We start from the raw sequence: 18397 nt of genomic DNA on the forward strand, positions 1-18397 counted from the left end.
TTTTTAAATTCCACACTGATCAAGTCCACAGTAAAAGTACTGCAACTTCTACATGATAAAAGGCATAAGAGCAGCCCTTAAAAATGATCAGTCTTTCACAATTAAACTTTCTTCCTGGACTCCCGCCTTTCTTCACCACCTTTCTTAATACTTTCAATGAAAAAAATAGAGTCTGGATCTCAGGAAGCAGTTCTTCAGTATGAGGCTGGTGGGAGTCTGGAATAGGCTGCCCAGGGAGGCTGTGGATGCCTCTTCCATGGCAGTGTTTAAGGCCAGGTTAGATGAGGTCTTGGGCAGCAGAGTTTAGTTGAAAGGCATCCCTGCCCATGGTGGGGGGATTGGAGGAGTTGATCTAATTTCCCTTCCAACCTAAGCCATTCTATGATTTGCCCACTTTCTTTTTCTTTCGGTAAGCACTGCCTTACTCACAAGTAACACTGGAAGTAGCTCTAATACATTTTAAAACTAGTGGAAGAAAAAGTGGCAAGAAAACTTCATAGTCTATTGGTGATAGTTAATCACATTAGTTTTTACTTTATCTAAAACCTCAGCAGTTACCAAATAGAGCAAAAATAATAGACAGTTACTGTTTCAACAATGAAAGCAGGGGTAAATGAACATTAGAAAAATAACAATACCCATTCATTTACACGATGATCTTGAAAAAACAGCAGTTCAGGTCCGTGTCTATGCACTTCAGTTCAACAACAAGGGCTTTACCAATATAGCCTGTTCCAGCTTTCAAATTAGAACAGCTACAGCTCAATTAAAATTAGAATAGTTTATTAATCTTTATGCTTTTGCCCACCTGTAAGAAAGGAAAACACGCTTGGTTTTATTTGACAGCCCCCATGTCCATACTACACCAGATATAGCACCATGGGGAAAAAAACACACACCAAGAAAAACACAAGCACCACCTTAACACACAATGTCACTTATACCAGTCGAACTACTAGAAGAAATTATGCTAACTTTCCAAGTAGAAGAACTACGTTATTAAAGCAGCTCTTACGCCTGGAATACATCTGACTAGGGATGACTGACACACTTTCATAATCTCACTGCTGTGTTTACTCTAAAAAGCACCAGCCATTAGACTTATCACCAGCCTAATGCAGCATGAAAAGGCATGGTCACTGACCATTAGAATCACAGTATAAAATGTAACTGCAATTAAGCAGATACAACTTTTCTGGAACTGATATGGCAGTATACTAGAAAACTCTGGAAATACAGCTAGAGTACAATGAATGTCCAAGTAGCATACAAACGCATGCATGCTTGCAAAGCTCTTCAATTCTACACTATGGGTTTACATCTGATGAAAAATTTTACAGACACAGAAAAGGTTCCTGGACAAAACTGGAAATAAGCCCCTACACTAGCAGGACTTTGGGCTTCTTGCTCTCAGTGCAATTAAACTAACCACTCTACTAGAAAAGAACACATGGTGGGCAGGAAAACTGTACATCTATAAGGTGATGTATTTTAACTACAGTAGAGAATCAACCATGTCTGTCAAGGGCATAGCTATGTACACTGGCCTCACCTGAGGCCACACATATACTGAGAATACTAACAACTCAAAAGTAGGTATAATATGTAAGATAAGTGCTTGAAGTATGAACAAAGTAAGAACACACTTAAAAGTATGTGAGTATCACACTAGTGAATAAGCCAAGACACACTAAAGCACAACTGGGCTTGTGCATCAACATGGTGAGCTTCACTCCTCCACTGAGGTAAACATGCTGCAAGAAATACAAAGTATTACTTGCAATAAAAACAAAAAACCACTTATGCTCAGACATGGCCATATATATAAACAGACTCCAAAGGAATAGATCTGTTATACTAAAAGACTATCTTAACTCGAGAATGCATTTCCTTTCAATTCAACCAGGTCAGAGAGTGCACGGCCATTTGGCAAGTATTAAGCCCTGAGAAACAATACACTGGTCATTTTCATCCCTTTTTTGTCATTTCTATCTCATTTTTATTTCTTCATTATTTGCACAAATTAATTTTAAAAATACACACAATCTATCAAACTTTAACACATAAATTTTACTGAATTTTATTGTACACTACCATTAAGAAAACAGTGTCTTGATCCCAATACTACTTTTGACAGCATAAAATCAACACTTGAGTGCATTTCATGTACTAGGACGACTTCTGAAATATGTGAACAAATATTGTATTCCATACTCAGATTTTTTTAAACTTTTTGGACTGTTAAAAGGGTATTGTTAGATAAAGTCACAAAGGTGCATTGTTACAGAAAACTAAAATGTTAACAAGTTTGTCCCCAAGAGGGTTTTTAGAAAACAGATTCACAAGCTAGGGTCAGAGGGAAGCCTTCCTCTGATCTGTCAAAAAGCCTAAAATTAAGAACTAAATAAGCATTCCATACTGTTTAGTGAGCACAAGCATGAGTTGGTCTGTCAACATACTTGCTGTTCCTTGACACGGATGTTAGCATTAAAATCGAGTCCCATGATCATTAATCAAATTACACAGAAACGTGAAAAAACAGTTTTGATCAAAAAACAAGGACACCACTTTCAGCACTCCCCAGAAAACACAAACAAACGCTAAGTGAAACTTAAAAAGCCTATCAAGTGGAGCTGGTAAATTGGAATCACCTGAGAGCAGCATTGCTTCTTGTGCCACACTCGGGACTGATAAAAACTTGAGAATGTGCTCATCTCCCTCTGGGAAAAATAAAATTACCATGGGAGTTAACAGCAACAAAAATACTTATCCACAAAAAACTTACTTGCCCTTGTATTTTTTAAAGAACTTAAAGGTACTGAAGACTCTTCAGGGAAGATTTTTTTTGCCCTATGTGCTACAACAAAATATTCGTAACGTAGATGTCTTTTTTAATGACATCTTGTATTGTTTGGTCATTTTACAGAGGATGTGAATTCAAATCTTTTCTGTTTTTTACACTCAATGCAACTCAAGAAACATGTTTTAGAAACATAAAAATAGTCTCTGAAGGGGTGTTTCCAGGACTTAAGAGGGGAGTACAGACCTCTTTGAACCAAGCCACAGTGAGTACCTCAGAGGCCTAGACCACTGGAGCGACAGAGGAAGCCTGAGCAGGCAGAGATTCAAAGCGTCTCTGCCGGGCCCTTCCCCAGCAGACCGCGCCCAAGCCAATCCACCCTTTTTGCTCCCCCGCGCACGCTGCCAAGAATCCTTCACCTCTCTTCCCAGAGCGCGCACAAAAGAAACCCCTCACAGCTACATTCTTAAGAAAGAAGGGGAGAAAAAAGGCAAGCGGCTTCTAGGATTTCGGGGAGAGGATCCCGAGAGAGCAACTCCTCCGAGACACAAAACAGAAATGGCCCGAGAAAGACAACGCCCCACACGGAGCAGCATAAAGGACCTTAATATGGCGCCCGTGGGGGAGGAGAGTCAAAGTGAAACTGCGCAACAAACACTGGCAGGAAGCCAGACACCGCCATCTTCCCCCCTCTCTACTTCTACTTGCACCTGGAGCTGCATCGCAATCGCCGGGCTCCGAGCACGGCTGCAGCCACCTCCGCCGGACCCCAATACTCTCCTTCGAATCTTGGGTCGCTCGTACTGCCGAGTCCCGCGGAGGAGAGGCGCGGGGAACCGGCGAAAAGCGAAGGCCTCTACATCGCTTTCCTCCCCCCAGTGATGGCTTAGTAACAGTTCTAAATAAACACAAAGGTGCCCTGTATGCTTCGTTTAGCTTTGCTCGGTTTTTAACATTACAACGTCTGCTTCCTGCCATGCGCTGCAAATATAATTTGCGATTAATACGAAAAACCAAGCGGCCCCCTCCCCAATACCCTAGTATATGTGAACTGCGAGGGTTTTAGATTATCCCCTCCACAAAAGACTACTGCATTCAGTCACTAGGATAAACTACATAGAAAACACTCTTTTACAGAAAATAATCTCAGCAACACGGAAGATCCAGGTTCTCATCCACTACAGCAAAGCCAAACAGGTTACTCCAGAAAATGACGGTTTATTGTGTTTTCAAAAGAGCCATTAAATACTATGTCTCCAAAGGGGAAGGGGAAAAAAAAAAACCAAACACCAAAAACCACAACGCACTTTAAAAATTAAAAAATAAAAATACAACAAACACTGCGGAAAATCTGGTCCCAAGAAGAAAAAAAAATCGCATTACCCCAAACCTACCGCCCGAGCATTTCGCGCACCCACTAAAAAGCAGCACCGCTTCCATTCCTTGGTTAAAAGCAAGAAGCACGCAGCAGTTCAGAGGAAATTGCAAATAAAGAACCGAACAAGTCAAATCAAATCTAGTGGAGACACCGAAAACGAGGAAACCGGTGAAAAATAAATCCCCAGAAGGTACAAATCTGAGAGACGAGCTCAAAGAAATGACAAGATTAGGGTGGTGGCGAGTGGACGGGGGAAATGAAAATATCAAACCAGGGCTGAAAAAGGAAAAAAGAAAAGAAAAATCCTTCCCGGCTCTACAGCCAGGAGAGAAACGAAGTGTCTCCATTTTCCCGACGAGGAGGAAAAGTGTTTCACAGACCACAGAGCTTTAGAGAAAAGCAAAGAAACGAGGGGGGAAAAAAAAGAGGGAGGAGATTTGAAAAGATTATTTTTCTTTCTCCCTCACACTCTCTCTATCCCCCTCTCTCTCTCACACACATACAGACACACACTCTCTCTCTCTCCCTCCTCTCCCTCTTTCCATCCCTCTCTTGATGGCCATCAAGGGGGCGGAAAATTAAAAAAAAAAAAAAAAAAAAAAAGACAACAACAACTAATTTTAAACCAGCTCAATCAATGAGTCATTAAAAGAGATTTTTCTTCCCTCCTCTCCTGAATTTGCATGGCATCAGCAAGGGAAGGAGGAAAAAAAAAAAAAAAAGCCAACAAAAAAACCCACCCCAAACCTCTCCCCTCTCTGCAGCTATCAGCCTGGACCTGAAACCTTATCTCTGCCTTCTACACCACCCCCCACGCCCCCCCTCCCGCCTTTATTTTAAGAAACTTTTTTTTTTTTAAGTGCCCTCAGCAGCCACCACCACCAGCCTCGCGGAGAAAAAAAAATAATAAATATATAGTTCATTTCCATGTGGATCCACATCTGCCCAAACAACAGCCACCCACAAAATATCCCTCTTCTTCCTCCTCGTCTCCCCTCTCGCTCGCTCTCTCTCTAGATATATATTTATATACATAGCCCCAGAGCCAATAGCTCTCTGGGCTGAAACCTAATATCCTGGTTTTGGCAACTCCTGGTTGTTAATTTGCTCCTCTTTCTTTTCTGTCTGTCTGGAGATAGATTTCCCCCCTCTCTTTTCCCTCCCCGAAGGAAGGGAGGAAGGAGGTTGTGTGTTTTTTTTTTCCTTGAAATTTTTATCACAAAATTATAATACACTCAAAGGGAAACTCACCGTCATGAAAAAGCAGTGCCTTGTCAACGGGGTTTCTTCGCCATCACATCAGGGGCTGGCAGTGTAAGAGAGAGAGAGGGAGAGCGAGAGAGCGAGGGAGGGAGGGGGGGGGAGAGCGAGCGAGGGGGAAAGAGAAAGAGAGCGAGAGCAGAGCGGAGCCGAGCCGGGCACCGCACCGCGCCGCGCCGGCGGGGCCCGGCCGCGCAGCTCCGTCGGGAGACAATACCGCAGACCGGCGCCGGGCACACGCACCGCCGCCCTGACATGATGGGTCCCCCGCTCCAACGCCAGCCTCGTTTCGCCTATTTTACAGGCAGTCCCTTTAAAAAGTTTAGCGGCGGGGTTTTTTTTTCCTCCTTTTAAGAAAGCCGTAGATCTGGCAGTGCATACGTGCCTGGGCTGTTTACTTTCGGTTATAGCTGGGCTGTGTTTTGAGTTACAGAAAAGGAAACTATTTTTTCCCCTACTAAAACCAGCATTAACAACTTGATTTCCGTCGTATTGAAGTTGTAAACTACTACACTCACGGGGTAAGTGGGGAGGTCCCCAGAAAAACAAACGCAAAGTCACCTTGAAAAATAGAGATTTGACCCTCTTACAAGCTGCAGTATTTTGAGTATTTTTAGATAAAGTCTTATCATCCTTGGTAGAAACAAGGGTGCTTTCGTATTTCCAGCTGCTTTCATGTTTTGGGTGACCTGAAAACGCCAATTCGGAGTCAAAGCTTACAGCACTGAGAGTTCATTGATAAAAGTCTACAATTTGGCTAAAAGGATGAAAGTGTGTTCAAAGCTCTCTTTTTGGTTATACAAAATTAAACACTTTGTTCATTAAAAATAACTACAAATTCTTGATTTGGATAATTAAGAGAAGCCCAGTTTATTTTAAAAGGCAATTGAAAAAACAGCATGTAGAAAGATTCATGCTTTCAAGAGAGAGGTAACACTTAAAACAGTATCTCTTTAAGGCCCTTTTAATTCACAGAGACTTGCACACTGTAACCTTGTCTATTTTTTTCTTGCATATCTATAGTAGAAAATTTAGGTGAAGTTTCATATCAGGATTAAATGGAAAGGTTGTGCCCCAGCAAACAGGCCTTAGCAGGAGTCCAATAGAACCTTTATACAGTCCAAGCATAGAACACAAATACACTATGGACCTGGATAGCCAACAAATGCTTCATATCAAAGAGCTCTGCATCCTAATTGCTCTCAGAGCCTATACTCCTGATACTAGCATTACAGTATCAAAAAGGCTAAAATTCAAGGTCCATAACTTCAGCCAATGCTCAAGAAGCCAAACTGCCCTGAATTATAGCCTGCTCAGCATCACTGGCATTAGAGAACATTGCTCAAATAAGAACTCGTGAGCTGGAGAGACACCACAAGTATTCTTCTGATTTAGTTAACAGGAAGGAACTTTGCTTCAGAGGTTGTGAGGCAGAACATCTGATCACTATATTGTTGTTATTCTCACAGTCCTACAGAAACCACAAACAGGAAGTCAGTAATACAAAGAAGGAATAAGAGGAAGGAGGACAAATGATTTTCAATAGACTCCCTTATCATAAGAATCACAGGGAAGCCTACATAAATTGTCCATGATTGTGCCATAATTACATTTACTTTCCCTGAAGGATGTTTGAAAGCAGTGTTGGCAGTAACCCTGCTAAGCAGGAGCAGTACAAAAAGAGAATGAGAGCTAACATCCGTACAGCACAGCATCCCAAAGCAAACAGATTTCTCCAGCTCTACACGTCAGTGAGTTTAGGAGTAAAAACCTTTTGCATTGCCGCTGTATGGACAAAACCAAACCAGAACACGCAGAAGCAAATTTGTATATGATTATGTCTTTCCTGTACCTGTTCAGAAGCAAAATTGGCTCAGGCAGGAACAGTCGAAAAACCTTATGAGTTGGATTTGACTTTATATGTCAGATGGAAGTAAGCACTTAAAATTAATGTAACCTCAGAATCATGGAATTGTCAGGGTTGGAAGAGACCTCAAGGATCATCTAGTTCCAACCACCCTGCCATTGGCAGGGACACCTCACACTAGATCAGGTTGCTTAAAGCCCCATTCAGCCTGGCCTTGAAAACTTCCATAATAACCTTCAATATTAAGGAGTTCACATGCAGTCTCCAGCTGTAGTGTTAGTACTTTCTGGTGTGCTACAGAGTTTTCCAGACCACATTCATAAAGAAACATTGCTTTTAGCCAAGACGTACTCATGCTTTTTGAAGAGGGTCATATGGTGTTTCTGAACTGTCGTTGCCACAGGAGGTTGCCCCTCTTCTCACTGCCTTACTGAATTAACACAAAGAACCCTAATATGTCAAAATTCTACTACCCTAAGGTCACCTGCCCAGAGCTGTCATTCTCAACCAGAGTCTTATTCTCTGAATTAAATACAATGCACAATCAGTTGCTGTCTTTTCTTTGCTTCTCAATCACATTCATTTTTTTACTCCTTTTCCTATAGCAGCTTCAGAAGGACTAACGGGAAATAAGTATGAGAAGAAAGGCAAGACCAGTGTCAAAGACAGATGTTGGCATAATAATTGTTCAGTGAAACTACCAGGAACGTTATGTGCACCTATCACACAACATACTAGTTGGCTATATTTTGACATTGGCTATCAAACTGTGACCATGCTGTTTAACAACTACCACTCTCCTAGGTGTGCAAAGGCACCAGACATTTGGAGTTAGCTGAAACATGTAGCCCTGAAAGTACAGATTGTGTAGAAGAGGAAAACTAGGCTTAGATACTAAGAAGGAGAAAATAAGGGGGTACCAAACATCCCCCCCCCCCCCCAATTCATTCTGTCTCCAGCTTTCTCCCAGATCAAGTCACTTTATTATTATTCAGCTCATTCTTCCAGGTCTGCATCACAAGCAGATGTACAGTTCTCGTACAATCATACATTAGTACCCCTAAAGAAGGTCAAGCAGCAGTAAATTCATAAGACAGAATTTAAGGGCTAAGCTATTTGAATTAAAGGAATGAATTCCACAGTCATCCCAAGATTCTTGCATGAATAGCTTTGTAACCTAAACACACTGAATCCCCTCTGAGGTATACTGGATGGAGAAGAATTCCATTCACTCCACTGCAGCACTGCCTCCTCAGACCAAGCGCTTCAGCTCTACCGATGGCACTTCTTCCTCCCATACTTATCTTTTCATCCCTTGTTTTCTTGTGTCAGCTCACCAGGCACACCACTTATCCAACTACATACTGCTTTATTAATTGCTAATTTAGTTAAGAATAAATCAGCTTGAAGACAAATAGCTCTTCATTGAAAGGTACAAGCATTAGAAATGTAGAGGTCACAATACTTTAAAAGTCAGAGACTCAAAAAAAGGCATGAAGGGAGACAATGACTTCAACTTGGAATATACAACACACCACATAAAAAATCCTGCCTTGATAGCTGTATAAACTGTCAAAATTTGAATAGTTGCCACCAATACTCTGATGACTCACCAGTCAAAATTCCTAAACATAATAAATTTCAGCTTGATACCATGCCTTAGTACTTGGAAAACCCAGGTCACAATTGCATGATGCAACAAGTTGTATGTTTCCAGTATCAATCATCATACCAAACACAGGACTATCTAACCAATATGTGTCTTAAGGGATGACTGCATGGGTAAGAGCTTAAGAGGGTGTAATTGAACCTCAGAACAAGAGATTTACACCAATACCAGAAGACAGTTTCTTATGACTGGAGGCTACATGAAGGCCAAGGGAGCTATTCTGTGATAAATTCAAAGACCAGCTTTTGGAGAGCTATGCTTCTCCAGGATGTGGATCTGATATATGGAAGTCAGTCCAGTAAAAGCAGAGAAAATGTGGTGACCAAACCTCCCACTGAAATAAGTGACAATGCAAAATTACGAGTAGAACTGATCAAAAATAACTATAGCATGCTCTAGGTTTATTTCAATAGTCTCATATTCTTCAACTAAGACTACCTTAAAAAGGAAAATTAAGTTGGAAGTTAGAGCTGTTAATCTTTCAAATTTAGAATAATCTTAAAACACTTAGCCACTGAAGTGTAAGGGGAAAAACCCACCTCTGGAGACAGAGCGTTACTACAGTATCAGGAGAAATAATCTTTGAAACTAACTCCACCTAAATTTCTATAACAAATTTAAACTTTATAGCAGAAATTGGGAGAAGCTTCCATAATATTCCTGGTTAATTTGGTTAGCATAGATGGATTCAGAAAAAAATCAGTAAGCAAGGACACAGAAATACAGAAGAGTATGTTAATGACTGGACAAACACAAGGGTCTTTTAAATAAAGTATTAGTAATTAAAAACAGCAGTCCAGCAATTAAGCTAACAAAAGGACCATTCCTAATACAACTGAGCTGCTATGGACGATTTTATTCTTTTTTATTAAATAAAATAAATTTTAATAGAAGGAACCCAAGCAAAAACCAGCAGATTAGAACATGAAACGAGTCCTGTATTTCTGGGACCCTACTAGAAACCAGCTGGGTAAGATTTGGATATGAATAAAAATGGCTGTAAAGATGACTCTTAATATTGTAACTAAAAATATCATTTATTTCTCTCAGATTTAGAGTAAAGAACAAATGCTAGGAGGAGGAGGAGGCATCCCACCTTCAAACTGAGAGTTGAGAGATTTTTTTCATGAGGTAAAAGGCAAAAAGAATGCAAGTTTAGTTTTGTTAACCAATTGAAGAGCTAACAGAAAATAAGTAAACTTGGATACAAGGACTGGAAGTTAATTCTAGGTAAATTACTAAGAAAAAAAAATAAATTGAATGTATTTGCAATGAAGAGTCACAATTCCCAAATGGAGAACACTGATACATTACTGAACCTAGGTTATCCATTGGGCTAGCTAGTTCCATAACCAGACACCATTTTCTGAAATATCTTAAAATAAAATTAAGAAAAAAAAAAAAAGGGGGGGGGGGGGGGGAAGGGGAAAAAGTAAAGGAAAAAAATATTTTTAAACAAGGAAGAAAAGTGTTTTTAAAAAAAAAAGCATCTGAAGTCTAAAGTAAAGTACTGAAAGAAATCTCTTAGAACTGATAAAAAGAGTCTCCCTCTCAAAGGGAGAGTCCATAAAACAGTATCTGTGGCTTCTATACTTAGGTCTTTGGAATTTAATGAATGTGAATTACCAGCTTAGGAGTCTAAATACCTGTTAGCAGCTAGGCCTGGATCACACCTAGGTGCTTTCCTGCTTTTGAGCTTCTCTGTTTAGATTATTTGGGCCTTGCTTGGTAAATCCTGAAGTGCCTCTGTTCATGATCCGTCATCCTTTGAAGTATGTCCCTGGTTTTGGAAGAGAACTCATTTTTGTCAAAATGAATGTGTTTCTCTACTTTTGACATTAGGAATACCAAGTTCTCAGATGGGACTAGCTCAGACGTGTTTCACAACAAAGGCACCTTGACTGGTTGGAATATCATTAGATCATAAGCATTCCCAAGGATTCCATTTCAAAGCTTACGCATTACTCACAGCAGTTAAGATGCACCAAGTTAGATTTAATAGCTTTAGCTCTCTAATTAGTGATTTAAAAACATACATATTTTACATTGTCTTGCCTTTCCATATGGCCACATAAAGCACAGCATTTTAGTCCAAACAAAACCTTTTAAAAAAAAAAATCAGCATGTCAAACATAATGGTAATGGATTTTAACATAGAGATACAGTAATGTGACAGTCACTTCTAGTGAAGCCATTCCACCATGAAAAATGTACAGTCTACAGTATCTTAAATCACAATACAGCTTACATCTTCAGTGCCTGGTCATGGTGTCAGAGACGTTCAAAGAGCCCTTACCAAAACCAGCAGTAAAATATGGTGGTTGCACAAGGCACTGAAGTACCTGTTTTGTAGCCAGAAGTAACTACATTCATCTGCTAATGTCTTCTGGGAAAAAAATCAATCTAACAGGCAGAGATCACATCTATCAGGTAAGAGCTTCATGCAAGACAAAGGGGCTGCTGCTTTTATTGGAAACACAGCTAGAAGACAAAATAGTGGTTTGTGTGTGACGTGCAACCCCCTGGAATAAAAAAAAGTGAATGTTGGGAATACATCTTGGCGATACGGAGTCACTGTATTTACTTTTGCATCAGAGAGTGCAAAGCTGCATCTGGAGGCCATGCCACAACTATGAGGCTCTTGGCTGTCACAAACTCAAGAACCTCTGGTTTAAGACATCATTATTAGGAGACCAGACAACCAGTGATCACTGTGGATCTCACTTTTACTCCCCACTCTTCTTTAAAAAAAAAGATGAAATAAGACAAGACCTTAAACCTTCACCTGAACCGTGCAATACATCACACTCCAGAAGGCTGTGAGTGAAATGCTTTTGGGCTAGTTTAAAACTGTACAAAAAAATTTTCAGGTGATAACCACAAGATACAGCTTTAAGCTTGGCATCCTGTGTAACAGAGGTTATGTTTGGAGTTTCATGGTGCTAGATCCAAAAAAAACCCTAAAATAGACGCAATCTACAACTTTGTGTAAAACTGAATGACACTACAGTCCAAGCAATAGCAAAAGGTCTTACTGAAATGACTACTACCCACTTTCAAACCAGAGAGCAACTAAAACACTTGGGGGGGAGGCAATAGGGAAAAAAAAGAAAACATAGGCAGAACAAAGTACCTTGCTTTTACCCAGTATCCTCAAAGAGCTAAACTGCTTGTTGCAGCTTACCCAAATGAGGCCTCCAAGCCTGAGCTAGATGGCTTATATTTTATTCAGGTGGTTGCTGTTTGGGAAATTGTAAGCCACAGAGAACAGATGATTTACAATCAAGCACACTAAGCAGCTGTAAAACATAAAAGTTGCTGCCAGCAAAGTCAGGAAGATAATTGTCAGTCTTTGTATTACCACAAACCAAACTCTACGTATATAAATCAGTATCAGTTATACCAAAACCTCAACCTCTTAAGTGTGGAAAGTAACTTTAGAATATCAAGATGAGAGGAAGAATTTACTGCTCCCATTTTAATGTTTCGTAGTGTTCGTACACTTCACCTTCTTGCACCTAGAGTTACTTTGTTTCTAACCCATGAAATAATTTGCCTCACAGAAGATCCTACTCCCAAATGTATTTGGTCCTCATTAATTTAGATCTCCAATCACATCTGGAAAAAAATGCTTAGAATACCTAGTTACCTAAGTGCACAAATGTAATAAAAAGTAATCATTGTACTGCAGCATAAAATACTTAACATTTCTTTTGAGCTGTGTACACTGTTTTCTTGTAATCTTTTCACATACACAGTTATTTTACCTACTACAGTTCATCTACCAGGTCACACCTGGGCAACAACACCAAAGCTATACTCCAGTAACATTTGTGCATACTGGAAAACAGCAAAAGCATTTTTCTGTCAATATTCCTATGTATGGCACTTCACTTCATTGCTACTTCCACATTACCTACAGCTCATGGGAGCACGAGGCAAAAAGGCCTGCTGTATAAAGTGACACACATTTTTCTATTGAAACACAACAGAAATAAGGATTTTTTTTTTTCTTCTTACAGTGAATTAATTGCACCATATTGCTCCACCACATAACATTACTGCAATTCCTGCAGGCGTGGATTTGACTGTTAGCAAAAATGCCTAAGACTAATGGCATCATTTAAACACATTAGGGGAAAGAAAAAAAAAAGTCAAGAATACTTCAAGATATCCTTCCTTTGTCATGACTGGGCATTCTCCCCTTCTACACTGTTAGAGCTTTTAATTTTTAAGATTCAAAATCTAACTTTTCAGGAACAAAATTCTGGACAGATTAACACTGCAAGTACTGTGGCGTGTTGAGAGCTGTGACTGGGAACTGATCCTACTGCCACCCATCCAACCTGCCCCAAAGTACTACTATTATACAATAAACCCCTGAAAATCCCCTGATTTCATATTGTAACAGTGATAAGGAAAGAATAATCTCTATTTTAATCCAAGTCCTTCATGCATTGCAAGGATTAAAGCTATTTCACTGCTTTTCTTCTGCCATCCTAAGTGGGCTGACAATAACACATGTAACATTCAAGTACTCCCTTACTCTCTAATGATGTTCTGTCATGTGTAACACAAAAAGTATGTCTCAGGAAACAGAAAACAAGCTAAGGCTGCTTTCAAATGCCAACCTTAAATAGCATAACCATCTATGCTTCCAAACAAGACCATTAAACCAAAAAAAAAACCAAAACCCACCATGGTATCACCAAGCATAATACAGTAAATTTGAGATACCTACTCTGGATTTACCACCTTTGTGTTTCAATGGATAGTTTTAGGTCCTGTGTTATTATGGCACATTTTGAAATGCCAAGAGAAGGGAGATGGTATCTGTCTAACTGGACAGGAATTAAGTTTATTTTTCGTGCTTCCAAAGGAGTGCTTAGTGTTAACTTTGAAAAAAAGCAACATTCTGTGAATAGAATACACCAGAATGATGCTCACCTTCTTCTTTCTTATCTAGGTATACTCCAATTTCTGGTTCCTCCCACTGCAAATTTTATGTATCCCAATTATAAAACTTAAATCATGTAAAGAAGGTATTCCCAGCATGTTTCCATATGGACTTCCGTGGATTTCTCATACAAACTTCCCTCTAGAGCATACCAATCCACAGGCACTGCTTTCATGTTTTCCCTTCAAGACCTGAACTTTCTTCTGGAACAAACTACTCAATATAAAACACAAGCGCCTAAGAAGACCAGCCCGCTCGGCAACACCTTGGCGGTTACCTGCAGCCTTTTTCGTAACTGCTTTACTGCAGAACAGGAAACAGTAGGGGAGGTTTATCAAAGCACTGCCTTGCCAGAGCCTGCCAGAGCCATTCCTGTTTACGCAGCCAGACGACTCCCACCAAGTCCACCCGAGCCGGCGAACGCCACGGCCAGGCGCCACACTCGCCCATGGCGTAGCCTGACACCTACCAGAACTACACACCCAGCTCAGGCAAAACCCGAGCAGCCAGCACGACCTGAATTCCATTTTTAACAGCAGGTGGAGAGCCGCTGCTGCTGCTGCCGCCTCTGGCAGGCAGCGCAGCTAAGGCGTCTGCGGCCCTCAATGACCCTCCGCGCTGCGGCCGGGCCCCTGCGGCGGGAGACGCCCTCCCCCGTAACCTCGCGGTGGAGAGATGACGACCCCGGCCCCACCGCCCACAGGAAGGGCGAAAGGCTCGAGTGGGGTACCCTAGCAGCCAGGGCCGCCCCGAAGCCAAGGGCCGTCGCGTTACCAGTAGCGGGCGCGGCCTAGGAGAGAGAAGAAACGGGCACGCACAGGAGGGAAGTGAGGGAGGACAGTGGGTTATTTATAGCCCAGCTGCTAATTTGGGAAGTGGGATAACACGCCCCGCAGAGCGCAGCACCTGCCATAAAACTCACCCCATCCCGTGGAAAAGCGCCGGCCCCTTTAAAACCACAGGAGACCACTCCCTCCGGCCCTCCTCTCCTCCGCCTTCCTTCCCGCAGGGGGACCCCTAGCGCACCAATCGGGGGCGGCGACGTAACGGCGGCCTGCCAGCAGCCAACCGGCGCCGCGCTTAGTGCCCGGAGGGCAGGCGAGGAGACAAGATGGAGGGAGAGGCGGCGGCTCAGGAGCTGCTAGAGCCGGCTGCTTTCGTGGCTCCGCTGCAGCCTGAGATGGCCGCCGCCGTGGTGCTGCCGGAGCGGCTCCAGCGGCGGGAAGCGGAGCGGCAACAGGGCGTAGAGCGGCAGCGGCAGAAGAAGGAGGCGCAGGTGGTGAAGGAGGAGCAGAGCGAGTTTTTCGTCGCCGCTTTCGCCCGGGAGCGAGAGGCCGTGGAGGCGCTTATTGTGGCGGGGCAGCTGGAGGAGGCGGCTGCCCGCTTGCAAGGGCTGCAAAAGCTGCTGACGGAGAGCGTGCGATTCCTGGCGCCCTACGAGGTGCGGCAGGGGCAGGAGGCCGTGGCGCGGCTCCAGGGGGACCTGGCGGTCCGACGCCAGCAGCTGCAGCCCAAGAAGAAATTCGCCTTCCGAGCTCTCAAGAAAGAAGCGGCTCCGGGCAGGGAATCGCGCCCCGCGGAGCCCGCCTGGCCTGTAGTTGCCGCGCCGGCCCCCGGCCTCGGCGCCGCCGAGGGGGAACCGGGCGGGCCGCCGCTCTGCGGGTTCAGCGGCGTCGAGGACAAAGAGCTGGAGCTGGGTTCCCTTGAGCTGCTGCAGCGCGACGTGGTGCTCTCCGGGCTGCGCGGCTGCCGGGTGCGGCTCCGCGGCAACGCTAACACGCTGCGGGTGCGGGACTGCCAGGGCTGCACTGTGCTCTGCGGGCCCGTTTCGACCTCGGTGCTGGTGGATGGCTGCAACGACTGTGTCCTAGTGCTGGCCTGCCAGCAGCTCCGCACTCATCGCACCCGTGACAGCTGGTTCTACGTGCAGGTAACCAGCCGAGCCGTAATCGAGGACTGCACTAAGGTCTCCTTTGCCCCCTACACCTGGAGCTACCCTGGTATCGAGGGAGATTTCGAGTCTTCTGGGCTGGACAGAAACAGAAACAACTGGAATCTGGTGGATGATTTTGACTGGCTAGCGACTGACAAACCTTCGCCCAACTGGAGCCTGATCCCCGAGCAAGAGAGAATCAGTTGCTGGGACTAGACTGGAGAGGCAGCTCGGTGCTGAGCAAGGAAATCTGGTGTAAACACATTGATTCATAAACTGTGGGACTTAATCCCATTAAATGATTGCAGTCGGCATTTGAATTGTGAATTGAAATGTATGACTGGTTAGGGTGGGGTTTTTTAATTAAATACCAGTCAAATACAGTTTACTGTTCTTTTACAAGTTGCTGCTATAATCTTTATATGGCACTGTGGAATTTGCCAACTGCTGCGGTGCCTCATTGCTGAGCTTTTCTAATTTGGTGGGGCAAGGGGCATGGATGCACATACAGCAGTGAGCATCTATTACAGCTGTTGTGCTACTTTTGCTCACCCAGATAGAAGCTGAGTTAATTGCAGGTAGTACAATATAAAGATCAAATACCACATTTGTCATGTTCTGTTCTCAACTTGCAGGTAACAGTACACTGTATGTTATGGTGAGTACGGGAGAGGACTTCTGTGAGGTAATGGGGACAGAAGGCTGTAACTGAACAGTGTATCCGACTGAGATGAGTCTTAGGCTATGATAAATTTAGGAGCCAGGGTCTTTCAACGTGGGAGAAATCTGTAAGTCTTATTTTCGTAGGCTTTTCTTTCAAGTGAGAGAAGCCTGAAGGAAAGAAAGTGACCTAATGGGTGTTTAATACTCTCCTAATATTAATGATTGCTTAACGCACCTGCAGAAGCTATATAAATACTAAATCTTTACAGTCTGGAAATACTGTGTGAGAGGATCCTTCTTCCATTAACAGATTTAACCAGAAATGGGTAAAGTGAGTGCTTTGAGTGTGCTTTTGGGGGCGTACAGTAAGTGCTGATTAACATTATGGAAGCTCTGCTGCAGTCTGAAACTTCAGGGGAGAGATGTTGAGGTATATCACAGTTGTTTCATCTGTCTACTAGGCAGTAGGCTTTATGGTGCTGTGATCTTGATTTACAGCATTGCTGCTGCCTAAGTGCTGTGTTGGCAGAGGGAATTAAAGTTAAGAATATGTGGTGCTACATTCCAGTTCCAAACCTGCATGTTAAACTTGCATACAGTGCACTGTACCTTAAGCCCTGTTTTCACTCCTGATAAATGAAATTACATAAGAGTAGTAGCTTTACTGAATACAGTATTTTTACAATGCCTTATTAGTTGTGGTGAGGTGACTGCCACCCATACATAAAGTGCACATAATAGTTCTAGGTTTCCAAAACCACTTCTTGACTTGTGACATTTCACAAGAAATTGTTATCCTGCCTAAGAGTTACCTTGGGGTTTTATAACTGCCAAATTTATGCTGCCCTACCATCATACTTGTGTCTCTAACAGAAAATGAATACTAGCCAAACCATCAAAACTGCTCCGTTGCTATGAGAAGTACTTGAAACTTTGAGTACCTGACTGGTTTTGAGCAGAGAAACTTTTCATCTAAGTTGTCAGCATATCTAAAAGGGGAGAAAAAAAGGGTTTGATTTTGGTTGGTTGGGGTGTTTTTTTAATTCCTCACCACTTTAATGTTAATTTCCTCCTCATAATACATATATTTTTGTACTTCAAATATATTTGTTCTGAGTTGTTTCAGTTGTCCCTTCGCAATGACAGCATCATAATTTAATAAAGAAAAAACTTAGCATTCCCTTAATGTACATGATTTTTAACATTCTTTTTAGGGGATGTGATCCGATGAGGCTCCTTGAGTACTTTAACACACTATGTTAGTACAAAACTTCATTTTGTAGTATTTTGTGCAATATTTATTTTAAAAGGTTTAATATTTTTCCCCACTTGTCACTTGGTAGTGACAAAACAATTCCCATTGCATGCTCTCATCCTGGGACTGCAGGTTGTTTACAGAAATTCCTGTGTTCTGCTAGCCAAAAGCTGCAGCCATTTACGTTTGCTTACTGCGTAGATGGACGCTGGCAAATCTGGATGCAAAGAAGCCACCATTAGGCTGTAGGAGGTGTCAGAGATACACACTTCTTGATAAACTTAAAACTGGCATGTGACTGCATTTCTGTATTAGCTATTGGTTCACAGTGTTCAATACTGCTTGAATAAACAGAGCAAGGAAATGTAGGTTTCAGTTTCAATCTGAAAATTCTTAACAATATTTTTTCAGAGGTCAGTTACTGACATCCCAGTTCCTAATGCTTTCTTTAGCTGCTTATCTTTGTCAAATCACAGTTATTAGGTAATAAGCTTTGGGAGCATGATTTTGGGGGGAGGCTGCTAAAGATGTTCCAGATAATACTTTCCCTTAATCATTTATTATTTGTACTACAGAGCAGTTAACTGAATATGGGTCTCAAGCATGACATGAAAA

The 18397-nt window shown here is 42.4% G+C and overlaps 2 protein-coding genes across 3 annotated transcripts in view; one reads left to right on the forward strand and one right to left on the reverse strand.

Moving 5' to 3' along the window:
• Positions 1 to 14942, reverse strand: part of BICRAL (BICRA like chromatin remodeling complex associated protein) — a 54510-nt gene extending 39568 nt beyond the window's left edge. Inside the window, exon 1 of one of the 2 annotated variants that reach the window (XM_054169149.1) lies at positions 14854 to 14942. The gene's annotated coding sequence lies outside the window, so the exon portion shown is untranslated. Of the gene's footprint in view, positions 1 to 5429; positions 5767 to 14853 lie in introns of those variants that run through there. The other variant, XM_054169142.1, reaches the window with a different exon arrangement.
• Positions 14943 to 15000: 58 nt separating this feature from the next.
• Positions 15001 to 17054, forward strand: TBCC (tubulin folding cofactor C). The gene has a single exon (XM_054169173.1). It carries the CDS (start codon positions 15043 to 15045, stop codon positions 16078 to 16080), a length of 1038 nt encoding a protein of 345 aa, XP_054025148.1. The 5' UTR covers positions 15001 to 15042; the 3' UTR covers positions 16081 to 17054.
• Positions 17055 to 18397: the final 1343 nt, after the last annotated feature.

The sequence above is a fragment of the Dryobates pubescens genome, chromosome 2 (genome assembly GCF_014839835.1).
Source record: "Dryobates pubescens isolate bDryPub1 chromosome 2, bDryPub1.pri, whole genome shotgun sequence".
Taxonomy (NCBI): domain Eukaryota; kingdom Metazoa; phylum Chordata; class Aves; order Piciformes; family Picidae; genus Dryobates; species Dryobates pubescens.

Excerpts from the sequence above, each read along its gene's own strand:
- TBCC (XM_054169173.1), top strand. The coding sequence starts at position 15,043 with ATGGAGGGAGAGGCGGCGGCTCAGGAGCTGCTAGAGCCGGCTGCTTTC.